The sequence below is a fragment of the Canis lupus genome, chromosome 8 (assembly GCF_003254725.2).
Source record: "Canis lupus dingo isolate Sandy chromosome 8, ASM325472v2, whole genome shotgun sequence".
Classification (NCBI taxonomy): Eukaryota; Metazoa; Chordata; class Mammalia; order Carnivora; family Canidae; genus Canis; species Canis lupus.
In genome coordinates this window covers 62,383,264-62,407,409 of record NC_064250.1, presented here as the reverse complement: position 1 = coordinate 62,407,409, position 24,146 = coordinate 62,383,264, and the positions used below count along the sequence as shown (strand labels likewise).

Below are 24,146 nucleotides of genomic sequence, written 5' to 3'. Positions count from 1 at the left end.
GGGGCTCCAGAGGGAACCTCTTCCCTACAAGTATCAGGCCTGGTTTTATATCTGGTCATCTGGTTTTTGCAGATGCCATCCAGGGAATGCCCCTTGACTGGTTCTGGAGATGGGAAGTGGAGGGTGGGTGGTTGGAGGTATCCCTGGGATTGTTAACAATCAGAGAGACAGCTGTTGGCAGGCTACCATGCCAGGGCACTGCACCAATAACACGCTGAAAATAGCCCTAGTCCTTCTGTGAAAGAAGCCTATTTGCTCATCCTGGAGCTTCAGCCTGAGGGGCAGGCTCTAGGTCCGGCACATTCTAGGGGCTACAGAGGGGCTTTCAGGAAACGTAGGCTGAGGGAGGCCATCTTGGAGCTCTCCCTGTGCCTCACTACAGCTTGCCAGTATCTCCTAGAAAGAAGCTTACACACGTGCTGGAGCCCCAATTTTCACAACTACCACCTGAGGGACACCTGTAGATTGCTCACTTCTGGTGGGCAGTAGGGCTTACACTTGTGACCCCATAGGACTATATACATGTATTCACATAGTTTAAAAACTACTGCCTTGAGGGTCTGGCTTCCAATCAGCTCAAATCTAGGTGCTGACTGAGATCTTCTCCTTTGGGACACTAAGTATTGGCACACCCTCAAATGCTTGGAGCTATTAAAAATGGAATATGCTGGGGGGATCCCTAGGTGGCTCAGCGGTTTGGCGCCTGCCTTTGGCCCAGGCCACAATCCTGGAGTCCCGGGATCCTGGCATGGAGCCTGCTTCTTCCTCTGCCTGTGTCTCTGCCCCTCCTTCTCTCAATCTCTGTGTCTATCATGAAAAAAATTTTTTAAAAATCTTAAAAAAAATAAAAATGGAATATGCTGCTTGGATCATCACAAAGGTTTGACAAGCAACCAAGAGGTAGGGCAGAGGTGAAGGACAAAGTTTATCTCCTACAAGGAACCATTCCTTCAAGAAGAGGTAGCTGTTTCATCTAAAGCTAGGAACCAGCACAGAGCCAAGCAAAATGAGAAACAGAGTAATACGTTTCAAATGAATAAACAAAATTAAAACCTCAAGAAAAAAAATCTTGGGGCAGCCCTGGTGGCGCAGCGGTTTAGTGCTGCCTGCAACCTGGGGTGTGATCCTGGAGACCCGGGATTGAGTCCCACGTCAGGATTCCTGTATGGAGCCTGCTTCTCTCTCTGCCTATGTCTCTTCCCCTCTGTGTGTGTGTGTGTCTCTATGAATAAACAAAATTTTTTTAAAAAAGAGAAATCTTAATAAAATGGAAATAATAAATCTACCTGATGAAGAGCTCAAAGCAATGGTTGTAAAGGTGTTCACCAAACTTGGGAGAAAAATGGACAAAACAGGGAGAATTAAACAAAGAGACAAAAAATATATGACAGTACCAGACAGAAGTCACAGAGCTGAAGAATACACTACAGAAAGCTCCTTGGAACTTGGGTGGCTCAATCAGATGCTTAACTGATTGGCTCACAATCACATCTCACATCATGACCTCAGGGTCCTGGGATGGAGCCCTACATCAGGCTCCCTGCTCAGTGGAGGGCCTGCTTTTCCTGATGCCCCTCCCCTTCTGCTCATGCTCTCTTGCTTTCTTCTCTCTTTCAAATAAGTAAATCTTAAAAAAGAAAAAAAGAAAGCTCCTGACTTACAATGATTCATCTTTTGATTTCTTGACTTTGCAATGGTATTAAAGTGGTATGTACTTGGTAGAAATCATAATTCAAATTCTAAATTTTGATCTTTTCCCAGGCTAGTATATGTAATACAATATTCTCTTGTGATGCTAGGGTAGTGACAGCAAGCCACAGTTTCCAATCAGCCACACAATCACAAGGGTAAACACTTATAACAATTCTATACCCACAAAACCATTCTGTTTTTCACTTCCAGTATGGTAATCAAAAAATTACACAAGAGGTCAGCCTGGGTGGCTCAGTGGTTTAGTGCTGTCTTCAGCCCAGGGTGTGATCCTGGAGACCTGGGATCGAGACCCACGTTGGGCTCCCTGTATGGAGCCTGCTTCTCCCTCTGCCTGTGTCTCTGCCTCTCTCTCTCTCTCTCTCTCTGTGTCTCTCATGAATAAATAAATAGAATCTTTAAAAAAAATTAAACAAGATATTAAACACTTTATTATAAAATATACTCTGTTGGATGATCAGTCATATTGCCCAACTACAGGCCATTATAAATGTTCTGAGTACATTCAAGGTAGGGTAGGCTAAGTTATGATGTTTGGTAGGTTAGGTATATTAAATACATTTTCAAATTATGACATTTTCAATTTGAAATGAGCTTATCCAGATGTAACTCTGTCTGTAGAAAGGTTCAACAGCCAAATAGATGAAGGAGAAGAAAGCATCAGTTAATTTGAAAACTGGGCAGAAGAACTCACTGAATTGGAGCAGCTAAAAGAGAAAAAATTTTTATTTTTTTTTATTTTTATTTTTATTTTTTTTTTGAGAAAAAATTTTTAAATGAAGACAGCCTGAGACTTATGGGACAACACCAAGAGGACCAACATTTACACAACAGATGCCCCAGAAGGAAAGAAAAAGGGGTAGAAAGCTTATTTAAAAAAAATTTGCTGAAAATGTCTCTAACTTCAGGAAGGAAACAGACATTCAGATCCAGGAAGCCAAAAAGTTCCAAATAAGACAAACCCAAAGAGCCCTACAAGACACATTGTAATTAAAATGTCAAAAGTTATAAACAAAGAAAGAATACAGAAAGCACCAAGAGAGAAAAAACAAAAACAAAATCAAAAACAAAAAACTTGTTACATGCAGAGGAACCCCAATGAGACTATATGCAGATTTTTCAGCAGAAGCTTAGCAGGCCAGAAGGGAGTGGCATAATATATTCAAAGTACTCAAAAACACCTTGTTGGGGACCAAACACTACCCACAATGGGCAAAGGAAGCCTCTGTAAATAAATTAACTGAAGGGAAAAGAGGCCAGGACTCAAAAGCAGAGCATAGGTAGCACACATAGGAGACACTCCCTGAAGCACCAGGTCCTGGGGAATAGGGGACACTGCACTGCAGGGCAATACAGGATGTCTTCTTCATAAGACCATTATCTTAGAGAGAAAAAGATGGAGGAGGGGCAAGATGGCCAAAGAGTAGGGTCCCCAAGTCACCTGTCCCCACCAAATTACCTAGAAAACCTTCAAATTATCCTGAAAATCTATGAATTTGGCCTGAGATTTAAAGAGAGAACACCTGGAATGCTACAGTGAGAAGAGTTCACGCTTCTATCCAGGTAGGAAGACGGGGAAAAAGAAATAAAGAAACAAGAGGCCTCCAAGGGGGAGGGGCCCCGCGAGGAGCCGGGCTGAGCCCTGCTAACTAAACTAAATCACAACAAGAAGTTTGGAAGGACCTCAAACACGTGGAGGTTAAGGACCATCCTGCTAAAAGATGAAAGGGTCAACCAGGAAATTAAGGAAGAATTAAAAGGATTCATGGAAACTAATGAGAATGAAGATACAACCATTCAAAATCTTCGGGATGCAGCAAAAGCAGTCCTAAGGGGGAAATACAACGCAATACAAGCAGCCATTCAAAAACTGGAAAGAACTCCAATACAAAAGCTAACCTTACACATAAAGGAGCTAGAGAAAAAACAGCAAATAGATCCTACACCCAGCAGAAGAAGAGAGTTAATAAAGATTCGAGCAGAACTCAACGAAATCGAGACCAGAAGAACTGTGGAACAGATAAACAGAACCAGGAGTTGGTTCTTTGAAAGAATTAATAAGATAGATAAACCATTAGCCAGCCTTATTAAAAAGAAGAGAGAGAAGACTCAAATTAATAAAATCATGAATGAGAAAGGAGAGATCACTACCAACACCAAGGAAATACAAACGATTTTAAAAACATATTATGAACAGCTATATGCCAATAAATTAGGCAATCTAGAAGAAATGGACGCATTCCTGGAAAGCCACAAACTACCAAAACTGGAACAGGAAGAAATAGAAAACCTGAACAGGCCAATAACCAGGGAGGAAATTGAAGCAGTCATCAAAAACCTCCCAAGACACAAAAGTCCAGGGCCAGATGGCTTCCCAGGGGAATTCTATCAAACGTTTAAAGAAGAAACCATGCCTATTCTACTAAAGCTGTTTGGAAAGATAGAAAGAGATGGAGTACTTCCAAATTCATTCTATGAGGCCAGCATCACCTTAATTCCAAAACCAGACAAAGACCCCATCAAAAAGGAGAATTACAGACCAATATCCCTGATGAACATGGATGCAAAAATTCTCAACAAGATACTAGCCAATAGGATCCAACAGTACAGTAAGAAAATTATTCACCATGACCAAGTAGGATTTATCCCCGGGACACAAGGCTGGTTCAACACTCGTAAAACAATTAATGTGATTCATCATATCAGCAAGGGAAAAACCAAGAACCATATGATCCTCTCATTAGATGCAGAGAAAGCATTTGACAAAATACAGCATCCATTCCTGATCAAAACTCTTCAGAGTGTAGGGATAGAGGGAACATTCCTTACCATCTTAAAAGCCATCTACGAAAAGCCCACAGCAAATATCATTCTCAATGGGGAAGCACTGGGAGCCTTTCTCCTAAGATCAGGAACAAGACAGGGATGTCCACTCTCACCACTGCTATTCAACATAGTACTGGAAGTCCTAGCCTCAGCAATCAGACAACAAAAAGACATTAAAGGCATTCAAATTGGCAAAGAAGAAGTCAAACTCTCTCTCTTCGCTGATGACATGATACTCTACATAGAAAACCCAAAAGTCTCCACCCCAAGATTGCTAGAACTCATACAGCAATTTGGTAGCGTGGCAGGATACAAAATCAATGCCCAGAAATCAGTGGCATTTCTATACACTAACGATGAGACTGAAGAAAGAGAAATTAAGGAGTCAATTCCATTTACAATTGCACCCAAAAGCATAAGATACCTAGGAATAAACCTAACCAAAGAGGTAAAGGATCTATACCCTAAAAACTATAGAACACTTCTGAAAGAAATTGAGGAAGACACAAAGAGATGGAAAAATATTCCATGCTCATGGATTGGCAGAATTAATATTGTGAAAATGTCAATGCTACCCAGGGCAATTTACACGTTTAATGCAATCCCTATCAAAATACCATGGACTTTCTTCAGAGAGTTAGAACAAATTATTTTAAGATTTGTGTGGAATCAGAAAAGACCCCGAATAGCCAGGGGAATTTTAAAAAAGAAAACCATAGCTGGGGGCATCACAATGCCAGATTTCAGGTTGTACTACAAAGCTGTGGTCATCAAGACAGTGTGGTACTGGCACAAAATAGAGAACCCAGAAGTGGACCCTCAACTTTATGGTTTATGTATACAATGGAATATTCCTCAGCCATTAGAAATCACAAATACCCACCATTTGCTTCAACGTGGATGGAACTGGAGGGTATTATGCTGAGTGAAGTAAGTCAATCGGAGAAGGACAAACATTATATGTTCTCATTCATTTGGGGAATATAAATAATAGTGAAAGGGAAATATAAGGGAAGGGAGAAGAAATGTGTGGGAAATATCAGAAAGGGAGACAGAACATAAAGACTCCTAACTCTGGGAAACTAACTAGGGATGGTGGAAGGGGAGGAGGACGGGGGGTGGGGGTGAATGGGTGACGGGCACTGGTGGGGGGGGCACTTGACGGGATGAGCACTGGGTGTTATTCTGTATGTTGGTAAATTGAACACCAATAAAAAATAAATTTATTAAATAAAATAAAAAAGAAAAAGATGTAGCTGACTTTCTTAGCACAGGAAGTTAGACAAAGTGAGGAGACAGAGGAATATGTCTCAAATGAAAGGAGGACCAAAACACAGCAAGAGATCTAAATAACACTGAAAAAAGTAATATGCCTGATAGAGAATTAAACTGATTATGGACTTGAAAAAAGAGTAGAGGACATCTGGGGCTCCTGGGTAACTCAGCTGGTTAAAGTTCCAACTCTTGATTTTTGGCTCATGTCATGATCTTGGGGGTTTGAGACTGAGCCCCATACTGGGCTCCTCATTTAGTAGGGAGTTTGCATGAGATTTTTTCTCTCCCTCTGTCCTTCCCCCTCCCATGCACACATACTCTCAAAGAAATCTCTAAAAAAAAAAAAAAAAAAAAAAGGTGGAGGACATCAGTGAGACCCTTAAAAAAAGAACCAATCAGAGATGAAGAACATAATAAATGAAATTAAAAATACACTGGATGGAGCAGATAGTAGGTTACAGGAAGCAGAGGGACAAATTAATGCCTTGTAAGTAATGAAAAGTAACCAAGCTGAGCAAATGAGAAAAAAAGAATTGCACAAATTGAGGATAGCCTAAGGGAACTCATCAAGCATAATAACGTTTGCATTATAGGGATCCCAGAATAAGAGAGTGAAAAACGGGCAAAAAATTTACTTAGAGAAATAATATCTGATGGGGTGTTTGGGTAGCATAGTTGCATAAGTGTCTGACTCTTGGTTTTGGCCCAGGTAGTAATCTCAGGGTTGTGAGACTGAGCCCTGCATCGGGCTCCACGCTCAGCGTGAGGTCTGCTTGGGACTCTCTCCCTCTCCCCTTGCCCATCCCTCTACTAACTCTTTTATCCATAAATAAATAAATAAATCTTGAAGAAAACAGAAGACTAATAGCTGAAAACTTCCTGAATCTGAGGAAAGAAACAGATATCCAGGTCTGGGAGGCACAGAGATTCCCTCCCCCAGCTTTTAAATCAGCAAAAGAAGACAGTTACATACAAGGGAAACCCCATTCAGCTATCAGCAGATTTGTAAGCAGATACTTTGCAAGCTGGAAGAGAATGGCATGATGTATTCAAGATGCTAAAAGGGAAAAATCTACAGCTAAGATACTCTATTCAGCAAGGCTATCATTCAAAATACGAAGAGAATGCTTCTCAGAAAAACATAAACTAAAGGAGTTCATGATCATTAAACCAGCCCTACAAGAAATGTTAAAGGGAACCCTTTGAGTGGAAAGACCACAAATGAGAGCAAGAAAAGAATGAAACACAAAAGTCGTAAAAGTAAGTATTTCTGTAAAAAGTTAGTCAAGGGTTCACTGTAAAATATAATACTTAATATGTGGGAGGTGGGGAGAGGAGTAAAGAATGGGCTTGAATTTAAGTGACCAACTTAATATAGACTGCTATATGCAAAAGATATTATATATGAACCTAGTGGTAACCACAAACCAAAACCACTGATATGCAAGGAATAAAGAGACGAGAATCCACATAGATTAAAGAAAACCAGCAACCATGAAAGACAGAAGATAAAGGATCAGAGAACAATTACAAAAACAACCACAAAACTATCAAAATGACAGCAAATATATGTCAATACTTAATTGAATGTAAATGGACTAAATGCTCCAATTAAAAGACAGGTTTACAGAGTAGATTAAAAAAAAAAAAAAAACAAAACCAAAACCCATCTACATGCTGCCTACAGGAGACACATTTCAGACCTAAAGGCACTTGCTGATTGAAAGTGAGGGGATGGAGAAACATTTATCATGTAAACGGATGTCAAAAGAAAGCTGGGGTAGCAATACTTACACTGGATAAAATAGACTTCAAAACAGCCCCCCTGCAAAAAAAACACCCCAAAAAAACAGCCTATAAAAAGAAACAAAAAGCATACTATATAATAATAAAAGGGACAATCCAACAAGATTTAACAATTGGAAATATTCATACATCCAACATGGGAGCACCCAAATATATAAAACAATTAATAACAAACATAAATGGGGGATCCCTGGGTGGCTCAGCGGTTTAGCGCCTGCCTTTGGCCCAGGGCATGATCCTGGAGTCCCAGGATTGAGTCCCATGTTGGGATCCCTGCATGGAGCCTGCTTCTCCTTCTGCCTGTGTCTCTGCCTCTCTCTGTGTGTCTCTCATGAATAAATAAAATCTTTAAAAAAATAACAAACATAAATGAATTGATAGCAATACTATAATAGTAAGGGATTTTAACACCCCATTTACGTCAATGGGCAGATCCTCTAAACAGAAGATCAACAAGGAAACGGTGGCTTTAAGTGACACACTGGGTCAGGCGGATTTAACAAACAAAACCCTAAACCAGTAGAAGGAAGGAATATAGATTAGAGCAGATATAAATGATATAAAAACTAAAAAAATAGAGCAGATCAATGAAACCAGAAGCTGGTCCTTTGAAAAGATCAACAATACTGATAAACCTCTAGCCACACTCATAAAGAGAGAGAAAGATATAAAGAGAGAGAGAATTACCCAAAGAAACAAATCACAGATAAAAAAGGATTAACATCACCACAGAAATAAAAACTGTATTACAATATTATAAAAAATTATATGCCAAGAAACTGGACAACCTAGAAAAAAATTTATAAATTCCTAGAAATACATAACCTACTAAAACTAAAGCAGGAAGAAATAGATAATTTGAACAGACCAATTACCAGCAATGAAATCGAACCAGTAATCAAAAAATGCCCAACAAACAAAAGCCCAGGGCCAGACAGCTTTGCAGGCAAATTCTACCAAACATATATAGAAGAGTTAACACCTATTCCAATCAAACTACCCCAAAAAACAGGAGAGGAAGGAAAACTTCCAAATTGATTCTGAGGCTGGTATCATCCTGTTACTAAAACCAGATAAAGGTACCACCAAAAAAAAAAAAAAAAAAAAAAAAGGAAGTACAGGCCAATACCTCTGATGGACATAGAGCAACAGCCCTCAACAAAATACTGACAAACCAAATCCAACAATACACTAAAAAAAAAAAAAAAAAAAAAAAAATTAATTCACCATTATCAAGTGGGATTTATCCAGGACAGAAGAGTGGTTCAATTTTTGCAAGTCAATCATTGTGATACCGTACATCAGTAAGATAAACTCTATGAACATTTCAACAGATGCACAAAAAGCATTTGACAAAGTACAACACCCATTCATGATAAAAATTCACAACAAAGTAGGTCTAGAGGGAACATACCTCAATAGAATAAAAGCCTTATATAAAAAGCCCACAGTGAATATCATACTCAATGGGGAAAAACTGAGAACTTTCCCCTAAGGTCAGGAACAAGAAAAGGATGTCTGCGTTCACCAACTTTGGTCAACATACTACTGGAATTAGACAAGACAAAGAGACAAAAACATTCAAATTGCTAAGGAACAAGTAAAACTTTCACTACTTGCAGATGACATATATAAAAAACCCTAAAGTCTCCATCAAAAATCTACAAGAACATAAATTCAGTACAGTAGCAGGATACAAAATTAATGTACAAACATTTATTGCATTTCTACACACTAAAAATGAAGCAACAGAAAGTGAAATTAAGGAAATAATCCCATTTACCACTGCACCAAAAATAATAAAACACCTAGGAAAAAAACTTAACCAAAGAGGTGAAAGACCTGTACTCTGAAAACTATAAAACAGTGATGAAAGAAATTGAAGACAGCACAAAAATAGAGGAAAGACATCCCATGCTCACTGATTGGAAAAACAAATATTATTGAAATGTCTATACTACCCAAAGCAACCTACATATTTAATGCAATCTCTATCAAAGTACCAACAGCACTTTTTTTTCCCAACAGCACTTTTTGCAGAATGAAAACAAACAATCCTAAAATTTGTATGGAACCACCCAAGACCCCAATCAGCCAAAGCAATCTTGAAACAAAACAAAACAAAACTGGAGGTATTATAATTCCAGACTCCAAGTTACATGAGAAAGCTGGAATATCAAAACACTGTGCTGCTACTGGTATAGGAATTGACACACTGATCAATGGAACAGAATAGAAAACCCAGAAATAAACACACAATTAAATGGTTAATTCATCTTTTACAAAGGAAGAAAGAACATAGAATGGAAAAAAGATGGACTCTTCAACAAATGGTTTTGGGGGACACCCGGGGGGCTCAGGGGTTGAGCATCTGCCTTCTGCTCAAGGAGTGATCCCAGGGTTCTGGGATTGAGTCCCACTTCAGGCTCCCTACATGGAGCCTGCTCCTCCTCTGCCTGTGTCTCCACCTCTCTGTGTGTCTTTCATGGAAAAATAAATAAAATATTAAAAAAAAAAAACAAAAGATTTTGGGAAAACTGGACAGTTACATGCAAAAGAATGAAACTGGACCAGTTTCTTACACTATATTTATACTTAAACTTGAAATGGATTAAAGATCTAAATGTAAGACTTTAAACCATAAAAATCCTAGAAGAGAGCAAAGGCAGTAATCTCTCTGACATCAGCCATAGCAACATTTTCCTAGATACATCTCAGGCAAGGGAAATGAAAGCAAAAATAAACTACTGGGACTACATCAAAATAAAAAGCTTCTGTAAAGCAAAACAAGAACACTAAAAGGCAACCTATTGAATGGGAGAAGATATTTGCAAATGACATATCTGATAAATGGCTAATATCCAAAATATAAAGAATTTATACAACTCAACACACCCAAAACCCCAAATAATCCAATTAAAAAATGTGCAAAAGACATGAACAGACATTTCTCCAAAGAAGAAATACAGATGGCCAACAGACACATGAAAATACTCACCAGCACTCATCAACAGGGAAATGCAAATCAAAACTACAATGAGATATCACCCCACACTAGTCAGAATGGCTAACATAAGAAACACAAGAAACAACAAGTCCTGGCAAGGACGTGGAGAAAAAGGAACCCTTGTGTACTGCTGGTGGAAATGCAAACTCGTGCAGCTACTATAGAAGACAGTACAAAGGTTCCTCAAAAAGTTAAAAATAGAATGACACCAAGATCCAGAAATCACACTACTGGGTATTTACCCAAAAAAGTACAAAAACACTAAATCAAAAGAATACATGAACTCGTATGTTTATTGCAGCATTATTTACAATAGCCAAATTATGGAAGCAACCCAAATGTCCACCAATAGATGAATGGATGAAGAAGATATGGTGTGTATATATAAAATGGAATATTATTCATCTGTAAAAAGGAATGAAATTTTGTCATTTGCAATAACACGGATGAAACTAGAGAGTATAATGTTAAGTGAAGTCAGTCAGAGATAGACAAATGTATGATTTCACTCATATGTGGAATTTAAGAAACAAGACAAATGAACAAAGGGGAAAAAAAGACAAACCAAGAAACAGATTCTTTTTTTAAAAAAAGATTTATTTATTCATGAGAGAGAGAGAGAGAGGCAGAGACACAGGCAGAGGGAGAAGCAGGCTTCTTGCAGGGAGCCCAGTGTGGGACTTGATCACCAGACCTGGGATCACACCCTGAGCCAAAGGCAGATGCTCAACTGCTGAGCCACCCAAGCAGCCCAAGAAACAGACTCTTATCTATAGAGAATAAACTGGTGGTCATCAGCAGGGAGGTGGGGGTGGGGGATGGGGAAATGGGTAATGAGGATAAGAGCACACTTATCCTGAAGAACACTGAGTAATGTATAGAATTGCTGAATCACTATATTGTAGACCTGAAACTAATGTAATACTGTATGTTAACTATCGTGGATTAAAATAAAAAACTTAATTTAAAAAGAGTGCTAAAAGACACAACTCCAACCAAGAATACGCTGCCTGAAAAATAATCACTCAGAATTGAAGGAGAGAGAGAGTTTTCTAGACATACAGAAGCTAAAGGAGTTCAACATCACTAAACCAGCCCTAGGAGATATGTCGAAGGGACTTTTTGGCTGTAACAAGAGAACATTTGACAGTAGAAATCTCACTGATAAAGGTAAATATATAGTAAAACCAGTAGATAAATCACATAAAGCTAGTGCGAAAGTTAAAAAACAAAAGTAGCAAAAATAATTATATGATAATTAGTAAAGGGATATACATTAAAAGATGTGAAATATAGGACACCTGGGTGGCTCAGCGGTTGACCGCCTGCCTTCTGCTCAGGGCGTGATCCTGGAGTCCTGGGATCCAGTCCCGCATCGGGCTCCCTGCATGGAACCTGCTTCTCTGCCTCTCTCTCTGTGTCTCTCATGAGTGAATAAATAAAATCTTAAAAAGAGAGATGTGAAATATGACACCAAACATATATGTGAAATATGACATCAAAAATATAAAACATGGGGAAGGGCAGTAGAAATGTGGAGCTTTAGAATGCCTTCAAACTTAAGTTGTTAGCAACTTAAAGTAGGCTGTTATGAATTGTTATAAGTAATCCCTATGGTAACCACAAGCAAATACCTACAGTAAATTTTATATGGAACCACAAAAGACCCTGAATAGCCAAAGCAATCATGAGAACGAAGCAAGCAGGAGGCATCACAATAACTTCCTGACTTTAACCTATATTATATATTATAAAGCTATAGTAATCAAAATACTATATAGGCATAAAAAGAACATCATATAGACCAAAGGAACAAAACTGGGACCCCAGAAATAAACCCATGCATATACAGTCAGCTAATATTTCACAAAGGAGTCAAGAATAGTCAATGGAGAAGAGACTACCTCTTCAGTAAATTGTGCCATGAAAACTGGGTATTTGTAGGTAAAAGAATGAAACTAGACCCCATCTTACACCGCTCACAAAATTTAACTTAAGATGGATTAAGAATTTAAATATAAGACTAGAATCCATAAAAATCCTAGAAGAAAATATGGGAAGAAAGATCCTTTACATGGGTCTTGGTAATGTTTTTTTTGTTTTGTTTTGTTTTTTGTTTTTTGTTTTTTTTTGTTGTTGATAGGACACCTAAAGCACAAGTGACAAAATCAGAGATAAACAAGAGGGACTAGGGATCCCTGGGTGGCGCAGCGGTTTGGCGCCTACCTTTGGCCCAGGGCGCGATCCTGGAGACCCGGGATCGAATCCCACCTGGGGCTCCCGGTGCATGGAGCCTGCTTCTCCCTCTGCCTGTGTCTCTGCCTCTCACTCTCTCTCTCTGTGTGACTATCATAAATAAATAAAAATTTATAAAAAAAACAAGAGGGACTACATCAAATTAAATAATTTTTCTGGGCTTCTGCACAGCAAAAGAAATGATCAACAAAATGAAAAGACAACCTATAGAATGGGAAAATATATCTGCAAACCATGTATCTGTTAAGGGATTGATATTCACCATATATAATAAACTCACACAACTCAAGAGCAATAGAACAAATAATCCAATAAAAAATGGGTAAAGGACCTGAATAGATATTTTTCCAAAGAGGACATAAGAACGGCCAATAGGTATATGAACAGATACTCAATTTCACTAATCATTAGGGAAATGCAAATCAAAACCACAATGACACATTACCTCACACCTGTCAGAATGACCAAACAGATGAAAGACAACAAATGCTGGCAAAGATGTGGAGAAAGGGGAACCCTTGTGCACTGTTGGTGGGAATGTAAACTGGTGGAGCCACCACAGAAAGCAGGATGGAGGTTCCTCAAAGAAATAAAAAATAGAGCTACCATATGATCCAGCAACTCTACTTCTCTTCTGGGTATTTATCCAAAAATAAAAAATAAAAAAAACCCAAAACAGTAGCTCAAAAAAAATATCTGCATACCCAGGTTCACAGCAGCATTATCTACAATAGCCTACGCATGGAAACAAGCTATGTGGCCATCGACCGATGGATGAATGGATAAAGAATTTGTGGTACACATATACAGTGGAATACCATTCAGTCACAAAAAAGACTTAAATGTGGCCATTTGCAATAGCATGGATGGACTTTGAGGGCATCATGCTAAGTGAAATAAGTCAGAAAAAGACAAAAATCATATGATTTAACTTATTTTCACAAACCAACCCCACACGAACTGGAGAAAATGTGGTTATCAGAGGCAGGGGCTGAAGTGGAGGGAAAATTGGATGAAGGCAGTCAAAGGTACAAACTTACAATTATTAATTAATACTAAGAAATGTACTATATAGTGATTCTAGTTAACACTGCATATGAAATTATAGCTGTTAACTACTTGTGGCAATCATTTTACAGCTGCATGCCTTTAACACTGCTGTAGTTCAATTTTATCTCAAACTGGAAAAAGAACATTTTAAAGCCTACTATAAAGTCACAGTAATCAAAACACTGTGGTATTGGCATAAAGGCAGACGTCCAGACCAATGGAATGGAGAGTCCAGAAATAAACACTTACATATGTGGTCAAAGGACCTTTAATAAAAATGACAAAATGGTGCCATGACCATTCATGGGGAAAGACTGGTCTTTTCAACAAATGATGTCAGAAAAACTGGATTACCCACATGCAGAAGAATGAAATTGAACCCTTAACTAAGACCACATGCAAACATTAACTCAAAATGAATCAAGTTCCTAACACAGTAAAATTTAGAAGAGAGCAGCCCGGGTGGCTCAGCGGTTTAGCGCAGCCCTCAGCCCAGGGCATGATCCTGGAGACCTGGGATTGAGTCCCATGTCTGGCTCCCTGCATGGAGCCTGCTTCTCCCTCTGCCTGTGTCTCCACCTCTCTGTGTCTCTCATGAATAAATAAAATCTTAGAAAAAAAAACTTAGAAGAAAACATAGGACAAAAGCATCACGATATTGGATTCGGCAACGAGTTCTTGGATGTGATGGCACAGGCAACAAAAGAAAAAAATAAGTTGGACTCTGCAAAAAAATTTTTAAAACTTTATATGTCAAGGGACATTCTCTAGAGTGTAAAAAGGCAACCCATGGAATTATAAGATATTTGCAAATCACCTATCTGCGTAAGGGATTCATGTTCAGAATATATAGAGGACTCCTTAAATGCAACCACAACCAAAGACATTCAAAAATAGACATTTCTCCAAAGGGGAGATACAAATGGCAGTAAGGGCACGAAAAGATGCTCGACATCACAAATCATCATGGAAATGCAAATCAAAACTGTAATGAGATGTCATTCACACCCATTAGGATGGCTACTATCAAAAAAACGGAAAATAAGTTTTGGGGAGGATGTGGCGAAATCAGAACCCTTTGGCTTTGCCGCTGGGATGTAGAATGGTACTGCCGCTTTGGAAAACAGGAGGGAGCCTCCCCTCAAAACTAAAAACAGCATTACCATAGGATCCAGCAATCCCATTTCTGGGCATACATTCAAAAGAACTGAAAGCAGGGTCTCCAAGTGGTAATAACAGCATCATTCACAATAGCTAAAGCAGAGAAGCAATCCAAGGGTCTATCGACTAATAAATGGATAATCAAAATGGGATATATACACACAATGGAGTAGCATTCAGCTTTAAAATGGAAAGAAATTCTGCAATGTAGTATAACATGGGGGAACCTTGAGGACACCACATTAAGGGAAATAAGCCAGTCACGAAAAAGGCAAATAGCGTATTAGGGTCAAAATCATAAAGTCAGGAAGTAGAATGGGGGTTGCCAGGGACTGGGGTTGGGGAGGGAGAACAGAGAGTGATGGCTTCATAGATATACAGTTTCAGACATACAAAAAGGAAAAGAGGGATGGGGATGAATGGCAGTGCTGGCTGCACAACAATACGAATGTATCTAATTCTAAACTAGACAAGCAATGGTTAAGGTGGTTTTACATTAGATCTACTTTGACCAAACAAAAAAGAATTATTTTTAAATCATGAAAGCAATATACTCTCATTCTAACAAAAATAGAATACAGAGACATGTTAACAAATAGCCATTCCTCTCCCCCTGACCTCCAAGTTGTACAAATAATCTCAGCTCCTATCAGGTAACCAAGATATGCCATTAGCTTACACGCCATTAGACAGCATTTTCCAGGAGGGGAAGAGAAAAATCCTTTTCAGAATGAAGAACAAAATTAAAATACTTCTGTCCATGAAGCAAAGTATAAAGCAGAGAAATTACTTTTTATGCAGAAATGAGTGAGAAAAAAAATTAAAGGGTTAGGTCTCAGAGTGAGAGCCGAGGGGTATCGAGGCGAGAATGGAGGGACTCTGCTCAGTGGTTAGGAGGTGCTCCGTGTATGCTCCCTGAAGCTTATGCCCCAACCCAAAGGAGGCATGGGGGAAACAATTTTTGTTAAAGTAGTGATAGAACCCAGCAGAATATCAGGAAGATAGTCATCAATATCTTTATAAACTGTTTTACATGCACCACCTTGACCCTCAAAATTGTAGTCATATAGGGGGATATAATAATATAATTCCACTTTTAGGGATTAAGAGGCTCCTAGAAAGTATCTCGTCCAGGTCATCCAGACCTTCAAAGCTTTTTCAACCCTGTAACCTGGGCACCATCTAGTTTACCTGATCCCCTGCCACTCAGGCAATAAGGATGCTGAGCTGGTTCTGAGTGAGACAGGATCTAGGCAATGAATGATGGATACATCCATGATCATGAACCGGTGCAGACAATGACTGATCCCAACATCAGAAATTCCTGAACTGGCTGTGGCCCAGGGACTGCCAACATCCCCAGGGACAAATTCTCTCACCATGATGAGAAATGTCCCACTGCAACTGTCAGAAAGCATTCACTAGTCCCTTGTGCTCCTCCAAGTGAAATAGTATGCTTATCGAATAACTTTAGAGATCCTACCTCCTTGTGCCTCAGAAACAGCTTAGGTCAACGCGAAAAACACTCTGGTCTCACAGACATTCTCTGTTTTGCAGAACGAGGATCTTCTACACAAAGATGGACGGATACCAGTCACACCTGTTTTCCAACCCATTTTACAATAAGGGCAATTAGGGAATTAATGCATTCCTGGCGCGTAAGAAAACCACTAAGCTACAAACCTCAGTTCCTCCGCACTGTCCCACCCCCTCCCTCCCCCAGTTACCCTGACTTCCACATTTCTCCTTAGGACTCTTCATCTCCCACCTGGCTCCCAGGGCCACAGTGTCATCTCACAAGGCCAAGACGCGAAACTCGGCTGCAATACCACACTTCACCGACAGATGCCGCAGCCTCAATACCTGACAGCCAACTTTCAAATTACTACCACCACAACTCGCAACCATTCAGTGCCTACTGCATACTTTTTTTTTTTTAAAGGTTTATTGCTCTGGTATCCTTTATTTTTTTTTAAAAGATTTTATTTATTTATTCATGATAGTCAGAGAGAGAGAGAGAGAGAGGCAGAGACACAGGCAGAGGGAGAAGCAGGCTCCATGCACCGGGAGCCCGACGTGGGATTCGATCCCGGGTCTCCAGGATCGCGCCCTGGGCCAAAGGCAGGCGCCAAACCGCTGCACCATCCAGGGATCCCCCCCTTTTTTTTTTTTTTTAAGTAGGCTCCACGCTAGGCGTGGAGCTCAACGGGGGGACGGCGGAGGCAGTGGCGGGGCTCGAACTCACGATCTTGACAGCAAGACCTGAGCTGAGATCATGCGTGGGATGCCCACGACTGAGCCACCCAGGCGCCTTGCCTACCGTACACTAGGCACTTAGGCCAATCCCGCGGCAGCTGGCTCGTGAGGACCTTCGTTAATTCGCATGAAGTGCTTTGAACAACGAACTGGATCGTAGTAGATTATTACCAGCCCAAGGTGAAGTGGCAGAGAGCGACGGGAACGTGGGTCACCGCAGCTGTCTCAGCAGGGTGGTCTGGGCCAGGGCCTGCTTCCCATCCAGGTGGGGCCACCGTCCTTTCTCCTGTCGCCCTCCACTAAGCTGCTGCTAGGTCCTCCAACCTGGAGTCCGGGATTTGGCTCCTCCACCGCCAAGTGGCAGCAGCAGTGGGGGTTGGGGTCACAGGTGGTGCGGCGGGGCTCTGGCCTCCCGGGGGAGCTTGCAGAAGGCAGGCAGGGCGGGAGGTGGCGCGGGGGGCGCCAGAGGTCGCGCTCCCACGGTCTGAACCCAACACTAAGTTTCCTCCCTGGGGCCGCCACCCCCACGAGAAGCGCGCGGGCTCCGCTCCTGTCCCGGCGGCGGGTGGCTGGGGCTCCGCGCGGCCGAGGGGCTGCACCTGCCGCGGGGAGGGCGGGGAGGGGCCGGGAGGGACGGGGCCGCGGGCCGCGCGGCGCCCCAGCGAGCGGTGGGCCGGGGGCGACTCCCCAGTCTCGGCGCTCCGCCGCCCCGGGGAGGCACGGAGGGGCTGGGGTCCGCGCGCTCGGGTCCGCCGCAGGCGCACGCGCGGGGAGGGCCACGTGCTGGGGCCCGCGGGGAGGGCCCGGGAGGCCGCGCGGAGCCCCCCCGCCCCGCGCCCCGCGCAGCCGCGCCCGCGCCCGAGCGCCCGGCCCCGGCCCCGGCCCCGGCACCGCGAGGCGGCGCACCAGCCGCCCAGGGCCGCCGAGGGGCGGGGCCGCGCCCGCATTGTTCCTCCCCTAGCGCCGGGCCCTCCCCTTCCCCCAGCCCCGGGCGGGGCGCGGGGCCGCCGAAGCCGCGGAACGTGGGCTCGCGCCCCGCCTTTGTCTCCCGGGTGCGAGCTGCCGCAGCCCCGCGCCCCGCTCGCTGGCGGAGCCGCTTTGTGCCGCGGCGCGGGGGACCGGGCGTGGAGCCGGCGGGCGCAGCCTCAGCATGGACGTGACGGTGTCGGAGCTCATGGAGCTCTTCCTGCAGAGCCCGCTGGTGACCTGGGTGAGTGCGCCCAGCTCCCTGCCCCATTGTTGGTGCCCCCGCCGTGGCCGCACCACCTCCCCCGCCCGCGGGCCCGGGGAGCCTCCGGGACTCGGGGGACTCAGCGAGTGCTCCCGGCCGGGGTCGGGGTCCGGGCCCCGGGGTCCGGAGGCGTTTCCCGCTCGGGAGCCCGCTCGCAGGGTGCGGGACCTCGCCGCGTTGCGGGCCGGGCCGGGCGGGGGCTCCGCGGGTGCACCTGTTGGCGCCGGGGCGCTGGGCTGCGGCCCCCGCGCGGACCGGGTCGGGGTACCCCCACCCCCCGGGGCTTGACCACTCAAGGAAGGGACTCCTACCCCAAAATACACTCGTGTAGTTTCCGAACCTCAGACCAGCAGGTGGGTGGCGGCCGAGCGAGAATGGGTACAGGCGGGGGGCGGCGCAGTCACTTCCAGTAGATTTGAGACGTGAGAAATTTATTGAAAAGTCTCTCTCTCTCTCTCTCTTTTTTTTTTTTTTTTTTTCCGCCTTGGGCCGCTGGAGAAAAGTGGGGAGGAAGTTTTCGTCTTGCTGTCTTGCGTCTGTTGCCTGGCGCAGGATGGGGGGTAGAGGCCCCTGCAAGGGCGGGCGGGCGGGGGTGACCCCCTGTTCCCGCACCGGCCCTGCCCGCCTTTGCCCTGGAGAGCCCTAAAGACCGTGCCCTCGGGGCTCACTTCCTGCCTTTCTCTCCGCGCCCCGTTTCCCCGGCAGGTGAAAACTTTTGGCTCCTTCGGAAGCGGCAACCAGGACAATCTGACCATGTACATGGATTTAGCGGATGGCATCTTTTTGAACCAAATCATGTTGCAAATGTAAGTTATCTACGGGGAAGAAGGAAAGAGCGATGCTTCGGAAAGTTTAAGGTTGTAGAATGGGAACGTGTTCAAACAGAGAGGGTTCTTTGCAAGTGGAGGGGGGCGGCGCCGGCATCTCAAGATTAGGGTGATTTTTTTCCCTTTCCTGTGAGTATGAAGAATTCCAGGACAGCAGGTTGGCAGCTTGTTTGGTTAAGGCAATTTGGAATTGAATGACTTGACTGTCCTCCACGTGGTGTAGATAGGACAACCGACTTCATGCTTAGATATTTGAAGTTTGAGCAAGGAAGTTAAAAAAAACAAAACAAAACAAAAAAACCCTTTTGGGGGGCAAGGAACTGTAACAGTCTGGTTACAGGAAGTGTTTGGGGTGTACCCAGAGCATCCGTGTGACTATAAAGTTTCACTGTAAGTTGGGATGCCTGTGTTTCTGAGCTTCTTTTCACTTGATCATACGTTTTGTTGCTCTCTGGCGAGTGCAGTTGCCTAAGGCCCTTCCTAAGGCTTAAAGTCACCGTGTTAAGAGAGCCTTGGGAGTCCGAATGCTGTGTAGTGTTTGTAGTACTGAGCTTAAACGGGTCTTGGTGGAAGTTAAACTCACTAGCATGTATGTTTGACCACATCCTTTCCTCTAGCTAAATTCTGCAGCGTCTGATTGACAGCCTGCCACATGTAGGTGTTGGCTCCTACCTCTGCTTTCTGTTTTTAACTCAGGCTCAGGGAACATATTGGAACTGAGTGTCAGTATGATTCCCAGGCACTAGAAGCCAAATAAAACGTCCTAATAATACTCTCTGTGGATCAGCCCCTCGGGCTTACCTACTCACTGGCAACTAAGCAAGTTGTACTTGAGCACGAACCCATTAGCTAATGAGGATCAGCTTTGTGGCCCGCAGAGGAGGAGCATTTATTTAGCTTTGGCATATTCAGCAAGTGGTTTAAATAGATCTACCCAAAAAGGTCTGTTTCAAAAATTTCCTGGGAACATTGCTTCTTTTAATAAGTCATTTGGTGCCATGTTGTGGGAGAGACACTTCAGTTTTGTTTTGTTTTTTAAAGGCACAACTCATCTTCTGAATCTTGTGTTTGATGAGATTCTAAAAAGACAAATGCGTTGCCAGATTCGGCAGTACTTGTCTGAGAACATTGATGAAAAAGTTTTCCTGGGATTGTCTAGTAGCATATTTAAGTCCTGGCAATTTCTCCCCCCCTGCCCCATTTTGGTGGACCCCGAAAATGACCGGATTCCATTGGTGCAGTGACCGGTGTGTCCTTACCCAAACCCAAGACTGTTTAATTAAAAACAGCAGTATACCCAGCCTTTTCATTCAGTTTTTACACCCAGGCGGAGGGGAGAACAAAAGCCCTGGGACTGTTTCTCTTTCTTCCCTGACCTTTGGAATTCCTGAAGCGTTTACCACTTGCTTGTAAATCAGGAAAGCCTGATGGACCATTCCTTTGAGAAATGCCAGCTCATCACTTGTTCACACTTGGCCCTGGCTAAATTCAGTGTGAAGGGCTTCTCCACTTCCCTTGTAAGTTTTACATGTTCTCTCCTCTGTGATATGCCAAGATAATCATCCCAGAGGTGGGAACTGAGAAGTTTGCAGCTCGTAAAGCCTCAAGCCGTGCTTCTGGTGCCTTCTGGCCTGGGTCAGGAACAGAGGAAGGGACAGTGGGGAAGCCATGTGGGTGGAGGAAATGAAGGAGTGAGGGGCATGAGCAGCACACAGTTTACTGATTGGGTGATCGGAATAACCCTGTTCCAGGTGATAGGCTAGAAATCAGAACATTGTTTGCTCCTGGAGGTGGGTAGGGATCGTATGGAAAGGAGACACAGGTGAACTTCTTGGGTGGGGTGATAATGTTCTGTATACTGACTGGAGTACATTTAATTTTTCAGGACTTAAATAGCTATAACAAGATATATGCATTTCACGCTATGTAGAGATGATCTCAATTTTAAAAAGGACCCCCCCCCGCCCCCCACCACCACCAAAGTGTATTTAGCCCTGGTGTTTACAGCTTGGGTAGCCAGCCTGGATTTGAACTCTAGGTCCGTGTCATACTGGCCAAGTGATACTGGGCACACCACTCAACAATTTAGTTTCCTCATCTGTGAAATAGGAAGTGCCTCCCTTAAGAGATGGTTATGAGGATTAAATGGGATGATGTGTTGGCAATTAGCATGGTGGTTGCCACTTAATAGGTACTAGTGTCAATTGCAAATACACTATCTTAAGCCAGAAAGGACTTGAGGCGTCCGGTAAGAATTTTTCCAGTCTTCCTTTCTCCCACATTCTTAATCTCCTGGCTTAGTGCATGGTTCTTAACCTCGGCTCTCTCTCAATGAGAACCAGAGCATACCTGGACTCTGGGACCTGAGTTCAAGCCCCCATCTAACTACATGTAAACTTCTGTGTTCCTTTCCGCCAAATGGAGAAATGTCGGGCTAGCTAGCAGGTCAGTAATAAGGCTGTATTCTGGTTTATCTCTTATGCCAGTAGCTCTGTGTGCTATTGGCCTATTTTGATAAATTCTCTCCAAGTTGGTAGGACCTGGGAAAATTGTAAAGAGCAGTACGCTGCGTAGGTATGGCAAGTGGCTTGCTGGAACTCAGATAAGAGGCGTGTTACCTAACACTTCAGAGCCATATGGAGGCCGGCAGAGGTCACGTGGCTGCACCTGGGCATTGTCTCTGGCAACCGAAGAAGGCTGCAGTAGTAGTCTCTTGGCCCTGGCCTCCCGGTGACATCAGTGCCTGGAAGCAGGAAAGCCCTGTGGGCTCAGCTTTCAGGGGAGGCCCAGGTCCAGGAGAATTTCCCCAGTGAGAGGCATTGAATGGTGTGGACCACGGTGCATGGGGGAACCTGCTGAATAGTTCCTCTGTAAATGCAGTCTTTCTGGGTGATCTGCTGGTGCCCAAGGGAGAACACGATTGCTCATTCACTTTGGACATGTTTCTTACTGTCTTGTAGAAAAAGTATTTAAGTGCTTGGACTCTGAAAGCATCAGGCGGTCAAGTTCACATTCTCCATTCTGCCCCTTGGGCAAATTACTTAAACTCTCTAAGCCTCAACTTCCAGGTCTGTAATAAGGGGATAGTATTTTATACACTTGGGAGGATTAAATAAGATCATGCCTATAGAAAATGCCCGACAAACATCCATCATTCTTGGGAGTGGGGGCAGGGGTGTTTGTGTGTGAGCGTGCGTGCCCACGTGCCTGAACCTGTACTTTTGAGAACGGACACCTTCTGACTTGAGGCAGTGGCTGTTGAGTGCAGTTGGGAACTTGGGATTGGGCCTGAGAGCTTGTGCCTTTGCAAGGCCTGTAGTAAGTCTCGCCGTATTTGCTTTCTTCAGACTTTACCCCTAGTACTCATTGCAAAATTCAAGATAATATATTATTTATGGGTTGGAAATATCCTTTGGTCAAACGGGAGAGTTTCCTAAGTTTGTTTCTTTTTTTAAGAAATTTTTTTTAAGCCACCTCTACACCCAACATGGGAGTCGAACTCACAACCCTAAGATCAAGAGTTGCACACTCCACCAACCAAGCCAGCCAGGCATTCTGAGTTTTCTGTTTCTAAAAAGCATTTGTAGTAATGCTTTTAATTCCCCGCCACCCCCCCCCCCCCCAGTGTGTTGGAAGAGGAGTTCTAGTCCTGTTCTGCATATATAAAAGCTGAGGGCAAGTGCTTGTTAGTTGAATGAGTTTGTGTTGGCGGGAAAGTGTTGGAGCAAAAAATATTTTTGTGAACTTGTTATTTCCTCTTTTGACTACAGAGTATGATACTCGTGGGGGTTTTGAGTTCTTAAAAACTGTACCAAAAATTTACGTTGGTTGTAGAAAAATAGGGAAAGAAAAGTGAGCCAGATAAAATTGTCCATGATTTTACCATGTAAAAGTGGCAATGCTATTATTCTAGTGTCTTCTGGATGTCATCTATAGTATATAGATAGAAACTCCTTAAGGGATTTTTATATGGTTGTGGGCTCATACTGTTGTCTTTTAGCATCCTTATTTATTAACCCGTGATACATTGTGGACATCCCTATATCAACACATCATTTCTGGATTGATTTTTAAATTTTGGAAGTCTCTGACTCTGAACTCTCCTGAGTTGGACGAGCTGTTTGAAGCTTGTACCCAGTGTCTCTCTCCTGTCCTCTGACATCTCCATAGGGGACTCTTGGACTTTTGTATTCTATGGCTATTATGCAAAAAAGATCCTTGTAATGATGGCTTTTGGGGACATGCAGTTGTGCAGTGGTGATAGGATGTCCTCTTCCTGGGACATAGGACCAAATATGGTCCACGTTTGCTAGTGCAGATCTGGCCCTCTAAAATGACAGCCTAGGGCTGGAAGGATCCTGTAGTCGTTTTGCAACCGAGCACCCTGGGGCCCAGAGAACCTTGGCCAGTCCTGTGTCTTCTGACCCCCCCACTTTTTTTTTTTTTTTTTTGAGCACAGAAGGGTGGGGGTTACTCCTTGCTGGGACAGTGATGATGAGCCCTCCTTAACCGCAGTTGACTTTTGTTTCTAGTTGTTTCTTCATAACCTCTACCCTGAGAGCCTTAGTTAAAGGATGGAACACTAATGATGGTGATAATTAGTCTAATTACTCATACGGTAAATGTCAAGGCTCTTGTGGAGTGCTGTTTCAGTGAGCTGAACCTGGAGAACAAAAGCAGAGCTGGTCGGAGGCTTCCACGCTGTCGTCTGAGAGCCTTGCGGGTCCCCATCCGGGCGGGT

At 43.3% G+C, this 24,146-nt stretch overlaps 1 protein-coding gene across 3 annotated transcripts in view; it reads left to right on the top strand.

Annotated features, from left to right (window-relative positions):
- The first annotated feature begins 18,316 nt into the window (after positions 1 to 18,316).
- Positions 18,317 to 24,146, top strand: part of CCDC88C (coiled-coil domain containing 88C) — a 121,566-nt gene continuing 115,736 nt past the window's right edge. For all 3 annotated transcript variants that reach the window (XM_035719813.2, XM_025442431.3, XM_025442430.3), the window contains exons 1-2: positions 18,317 to 18,557; positions 19,284 to 19,384. In XM_035719813.2, coding sequence (XP_035575706.1) covers positions 18,498 to 18,557; positions 19,284 to 19,384 — 161 coding nt within the window. In that variant the 5' untranslated portion in view covers positions 18,317 to 18,497. The remainder of the gene's footprint in view (positions 18,558 to 19,283; positions 19,385 to 24,146) is intronic.